Source organism: Galeopterus variegatus, unplaced genomic scaffold, assembly GCF_000696425.1.
Source record: "Galeopterus variegatus unplaced genomic scaffold, G_variegatus-3.0.2 Scaffold6852, whole genome shotgun sequence".
Lineage (NCBI taxonomy): Eukaryota > Metazoa > Chordata > Mammalia > Dermoptera > Cynocephalidae > Galeopterus > Galeopterus variegatus.
The window spans coordinates 66,478-73,193 of NW_007732963.1; the positions used below are offsets into that span (position 1 = coordinate 66,478).

The following is a 6,716-nucleotide window of genomic DNA, read 5'->3' on the forward strand; positions in this document are numbered from 1 at the left end:
TACTCACCAAGTCCAAAGCCACTAAGTCTCATTTCTAGCCTGCAATTTTTTTGAATAAGAGTTCAGAAAATGGAATTATCAGGAAAAAGGAATATGAACATTTAATGGCCTTGTCAGATTGCTTTTCACCATGACTATGTCTATTCAAATTCCATCTCAAAAATTCATTTTATACATCAGAATGAAGAAGCACTTCTACCTCACCCAAAGAGAATTTTGTTTAATCTTTCTTTGATTCCAAAAAAAAGTATGTAATATATGACTGACTGTACCTTATGTTAACTTGGGGCAACCCTCACTTTTGATATCCAAATAAACTACAATCTGATTCTTCTGGTCAAGATGGCAGAATAGGGGTCCCCAGTGTCACTCTCTCCCACAAATCAACCAACTTACAACTATTAAAAAGCAGCAACAGCCAAGCTGGGGCCACTAGAGTTCAGAGGAAGAAGAGGAGAGACCTATGGAGTGCATGAAGGTGGGAGAAGCCATGATGAGAGAAAGAAAGAACTGTTCCAACCGTTTCGAGCCCCAGCTCTTTCCAGGATAGAGCTTCTGAGCGCACAGAGCAAGAGCTGGCAAAAGCCACATCTGTGCCCTACAGATGAAGTTGCTTGCAGGCAGCAGGGGAGCAAAGGGCCTTGGTGGCCTCCAGGCCAGCAAGACCGCTAACGAGGTTCCTGCGGACCCACATAGGGGCGAGGAACCACAACAACTGAAAAAACAGAGCCACTCAGACACCAGTGAGTCATCGCAAGGGACCAGAGCACAGCCTGTCCCGTGGGAAGTGTTTGGAGCACAGGTGGTGGGGGAGACGGGCCCATAGGGGGAAGCTGATCTGCCCTCCAATCTGCGTAGAACCACTCAGAGCAGACTGGTCAGGAATACAGAATTGCAGGGGGTGCAGTTTGATGAAAAGACTCAGGCCCACATCGGAGTTTCTACGCAACCCAGTTACACCAGATCTCATGAGAGCCAGAAGTATCTATAAAGTCAACCATTAAAACCTGAGCTACACAAAAAGCCTTCCCTAGGGAATTAGCAGTAAAGCCACAATTTAGCTCAACCACACAGCTCAAGTACGGGTCCCTACAGGAAGTTCCAAAGTAAGGAAAGGACAACAAATTTCTCCCAGCACAGAGTTTAAGTGATGGGAACAGCAAATAATCCAACAGAAAACTGAAAGAAAAAACAAAGTACTCACAATCAAAGACAAAGTTTGATATTAACTAGTAAAGGTCTCATGTCACCAAAGAACACCTATAACACCTAGAAGGACTGGAAGTCCCCTGGGCTACCAAGCCAAAAAGAGGGGAGGGCTGAAGGCATCAGCCATGTCCCCTGACACCTATAACCAGTCCCAAGGGTGGGGACCGAGGGCATCAGCCACACCCTTCCATACACACAACCACCCCAGCGATGACCACCGAGCCGCTGCAGGAAGTCCCCTGGGCTCTCCCGAGCCAAGGCAGTAGAGACCCAAGGGCCTCAGCCAAGGCCCCCCAATACACACGACCAGCCCAGAGACAGCCACCGAGCCACAGCAAGAAGCGCCCCGGGTTCCCGAGCTGGGGTGGTGGGGGGTGAGGGCTTTTGCCACACCCCCCTGACATATGCACCCAGCCTGGCAATGACCAAGCCACCGCTGGCAGCCCCCTGGTCTCCCCTGTGGGAATGAGGGGGGTGCCACAGGCCTCAATCCTGCCCCTCCTCCTTCCTCCTTCCATCTCACTTTCTTCCCCTTTCCCATCCCCCCTCCTTCCCAACTGCTCCACAACAACTTCATACAATGTAATAATAATAATAATAATAAACAAATAAATAAACTGCAATCTGAACTTCCACACTCTGGTCAGTTTTATCTTGTGTGGAGACAACCAGAACAATGATCATTTATTCTCTAAACCTAGCTGATGTAGGCTTTAGAATGTAACAAACTTCACTGAAAGAATGAAGACAACATAGAGGAATTACAAAGTAGGAAAGGAAAATCTTAAAATTGATTATAGATTTCTACTGTTCTTAATGCCATTGATGATGCCCATCTTAGGAATCCTGTACTGACTCTTCTTCCTCACCCTGAGCTGCCACCATGTCACTTATGCCTACTCTCCTTTCTCATCTTCCATAGATCCCCGCGATCCCACGCTTTCCAAGTCTAAAGCCCCTAAATCTCATTTCTAGCCTGCCTTATAAATTTCCAAAATATGTTAACATATTTATTTTTCTAGGATGCATGCACATGATGAAGATAGCCTTACAAAATTAATCAAAATACTTAACATCTCATTCTGAAGCATTTGCAACTGCATTTCTAAAGTTCAGAGTCTCCCCAAAGAAAATGAGTATCACCACAGTGATCTCTCCAAAGCAAAGAACCTACCCCACAGGTGAACTCCAACTTGCAGCCTTAGATCCACAAGATACAAATAGTTGTCAGGATTTCACCCTCCACAGACCAAGGGTAGAGAAATACTGAATTCCAGACCCAGAACCCCTGTCACATAACACCTGGCAAAAGTTCAAGATTAGAAGTGAAATGACTAACTTATATAAAGCTTGCTATGTGCTAGCACAGTTCTAAGATATACTATATAAATATACACACATATTAATTCACAACTCACAACAACCCTGTGAGGCAGGTGCTATTATTATTTCCATTTTATAGATGAGGAAACTAAACCGAAAAAAGATAAAGTGACTTACTTCACACCATCCAGTTAGGAAGTTGCAAACTCAAATCCAAACAGTCTGGTTTCAAAAACCCCACTCTTAACTCTCAGCAAACAAACACTCAAGAAATATAACTTCTCACTGCCATGGTAGCCTTTTGAATTTGGGGACAGCTGAAGAGGCCTCACGATCACTGTGTCTCTCACCGCACAGAGGTAAGAGGCAGAGTCTTGCGTCTCGAGCTCCTTCAGAATGAGGTAACTGTACCTATCAGACTGACTAAGGAATGAAGAAAACCGACCTCTCCTCTCCAAACCATCCAGAACACTGTAAGACAGAAATATGGGTGCTCCACCATCGAGTTGCTGGTACCAGGACAGCCCATTGAACCCAGATGTCCGGTACGTGCAGTTGACCTGGACAGAGGCTCCTTCCATAGCCATCAACTCAGTGGGCTGCTCAATGCTTTGTCCTGCAGAACCTGTAAGAAGACACGTGACTGTTACCAGGGCAGCCCTCCTGGGAGCCACAACACTATCAAAAATAATAGTTTCTGTGTGATCACAAAAGAACTGCCATTGATGGGGAACTTCCTTAGATAGGAATAAATGGTGGTGGTCGTAGCTGCAGCAACAGCAACAGGAGGACAGTTAGCAACTCATGAGCAAAATACGTATCAGGAAAGACTCTTTCATTACAAGCGCCAGAAGCTGCACTCATTTAGCTGGAAGAAAATCAGTTTGAAAACTCCCAGCCGCGTTTGCTATTAAGATGAGACTTACCTCCCATCTTCAGGGAAACATAAAGAAGAAAAAATCCCCACATCTGCTGCAGGACCTCACAGGCCAGGCACTGCATCCCAGTTCTCCAGCCACTAGAGTCTGCAGAAGGTAAACCCTCCGTGAGGGTGAGGCAGGGAAGCTCAATCTGGATGCAAAACCCAGAAGAAACACGTGGGGAGGAGCTCCTTTCTTGACGGGTGACTTTAAGCTTCCACTGGAGCAGCTATGGGTTCCCTCACAGGCGAGTCTTCACATGAACAGTTTCTACTAGCAAATCCACAGGTTTCAGTCCAAGTGATTCTGGTGAATATTGAAAAGAAATCTTCAGTTGTGCATAAAAAATAGAAAAGACACTAATAAGAATAACAGAAGGCAAAGGCAGAAGTGGTCAATTTCCCTATGCTAAGTGTTTCTCTTCTCAAGGCAGGAGAAAGTGAAAACAGGGGTGCAATTAGAGGTGGGTTATATACATATTGTGATTGTGCTTGTGTTATCGTCATCACTGTTGTATTTGTTTTTGGGACAAGGAAGAGATGGAAGAGTTTTTCAACTGTGTAAATTTATCTCCCAATAGGCAATCACGTATCAGAGATCAAAAGAGCTATAATACATACGGCTCTGTGTGTGTACATATATACGTGAATATAGAGGAAGAAATAGGAAAATAAAGAAAACAATATTTGTTACTTTGGAGGATTGACATTAAAGGGAGATAGTGAAAATACTAACATTTTCTTATACATCTCTGAAAAACCTATGTTTCAAACAATTTCCCAAGCGTTACAAAAGGAAGTTAACACCTTTTGACACAGTTTTCCCAAACTAATGGACCCCTCACATGTAATCCCTTTACTAAGGGAATTTAGATCCCTCACGAATCCTCTGGAACTTACTCCATGTAGCAGAATACAGCACTTGATTTTAATAAAGATGATACTGTCATCTTGTGGCCAGACGTACCATTACAACTTTACACACCCACAAACAAATCCCAAACTCTGAACATTTTCTTCCTTAGTAATGTAGTATTTAAAAGAACCTTAGAAATCACCCAGTCTTTGTCTAGTTTCATTATTGCACAGTGGAAGTTCTTGAAGCTTATAAAATAAAAAATGAAATGAAGCACTCCAGTCTTTATTTCTAGCCAATTTCCCAATATTACTTAGATAAACGTTATCTTTTGTAAAATAAAAAAATAGATTTCCAAAGCCACTTGCCCTGGCATATGCTATCTAGGCCTGTGTATGCATGTGAGAATCAATTTGATATAAAATGTACTCCAGGTAAGTTTAAACATGAGGTTCATATTTGAAATCACAGCTCTTTTTTCTGCCCACAGCATTTAATACATGTGGCAGTTTTCCATCGGCCAGCCCCATAATTGATTCAAAAGTATTTATTAAGAACCTACTATGTGCCACTGTGTTGAAGTGCTGGGAAGGCCACAGTGAGCAAAACTCCCTACTATGGAGCCCATATTCTAGGGAAGGAAGACAAGCAATAAACAAATAAATAAGTAAATACAGTATATCAGTGGTGTTAAGTGGTACTGAGAAAAATAAAATAGGGAAGGGGAAGGAGGGTCAAGAGATACTTCACTGGTTACATGACATCTGAACAGAAACCAGAGGGAGATGATGGAGAAATCCTGCTGAGTGTTTGCGGAGGGAAGGTGATCAGCTGAGATCTCATAACACCTCTAAGAAATTAGAAGTCATCCAGAATGATACTAACGAGGTTATTCCCCAAAGCCCCCTTTCCAGAAAACTTCTAGAAATGTTTCCTGCTCTCTCTCAAAACAAAATAATGAGGATTTGGGGAGAGAAGATCTCATTAGGGAAACACTTCAGAGTAGGATTTCCCTTGAGATTACAATTTTTTCTTCAAGTTTCATTTTTTTTTCTTTTAATTAGAGCTATGGAGGCAACAGCTGATGAAAACCAATGTAAAATATGACTCAAGACATACAGAAGACACTCTTGTGAAAGAGCCCTAAAAGGCAGGTGCACTTAGAGATTCTGAATACTCACTTGCGCAGCCAAGCTCAGAAAAGAATTCTACGGCCTTTCCAAAACAGATATGGGAGCTCTTTACAACGGGGCAGACTGACTGTCTGAGGGGATGCCCTCTCTCTGCTGGACCTCCACCCAGGGTCAGCCAGCCTCATGCCTGATTGTGCAGCTCTGTACATGTGAGTCTAATAGAACGGAAAAGCAGCCCTGAAACCAGCTCCATTCAAAGTAAGGGCATAAACTAATTTTGGAACGTTAAGACTTTCTGTTATTTTGTCCAAATGTTAGTTTAATCAGTCTCTATTCTCCATTTTATTCCTCGATTATAGTAGAATTATGTTCCTTCTTTCCAAACTCGAGAAATTTCTTTTTGTGTTAAGAAAATGACTTGAAAAAATCTTAACACTATTTTCTTTTCATTTTCTCTTTTTATTAGGGCAGTGATAAAGGGCAGAGTTGGGCAGTGATAATGGCATAGGGGTCATGAAGAAGATTCTTTGGTGATTGTGCAAACACAAGACAGGCCAAATTCATAACCTTTCCTTTCTCCAGTGAAGAGGTTCTAAGCACCTTTCCCTAAGCAAGCTCATTTTTGCTTAACATTTGATAGAAGCACAAGCACCTACCTTGTGGATTAGACATGTCTAGGCCACCCCCAATTCTATTCATTTCCCCCACTCTGCCCTAGGCCAGGGAATGGATGATGACAGAAGGTGAATCTTCTTTCCAGAAACAGATTTTGGTTGGGTCTCATCTCAAGGGTAAATAGAAATCCTTTAATCCTAGTTTATCCAACACAAGACTGAACCAGTCTTTATTCCTCATCTTCAGGATTTCATAATTATTCACTAGTAGTCCAGATCCCAAAGGTCACTGTAAACATCCAAACAAAGATTTAAATTGCTTTATGGTGGCTTGCTCTCCATGGAGAGCACGCAGAAAAGCACTTAAGAGCACTTCTGAGAGCACTAAATGGAAATGCACTCAAGAGATGTGCTCGCATCAAACTAGCCTGATTTGGGGCTGGGGAGAGGGTCCACAGAATGCAGCTCATCCTGTGATCCCATGATGCCATAGTGGTCCCTCAAAGGTGTTCTTGTCCTTACCTTCTCAATGTCACTCTTTTACCCAGAGCATCTCCTTAGAATTTCCAAGATAATTGCTTTTTTAAAATGTGTTTTTTACTCTCTTATTTTCAGATGCTTTTTATACTGAATTTTAACCCTTTGTTATTTTTATGTGCTTT

General features: G+C 42.6%; 1 gene segment (V, D, J or C); it reads right to left on the bottom strand.

Annotated features, from left to right (window-relative positions):
- Positions 1–2,723: 2,723 nt before the first annotated feature.
- On the bottom strand, positions 2,724–3,591 carry LOC103606802. The segment is given in 2 exon segments: positions 2,724–3,157; positions 3,459–3,591. Coding segments are annotated over 2 exon segments (510 nt in total).
- Between the last annotated feature and the right edge of the window lie 3,125 nt (positions 3,592–6,716).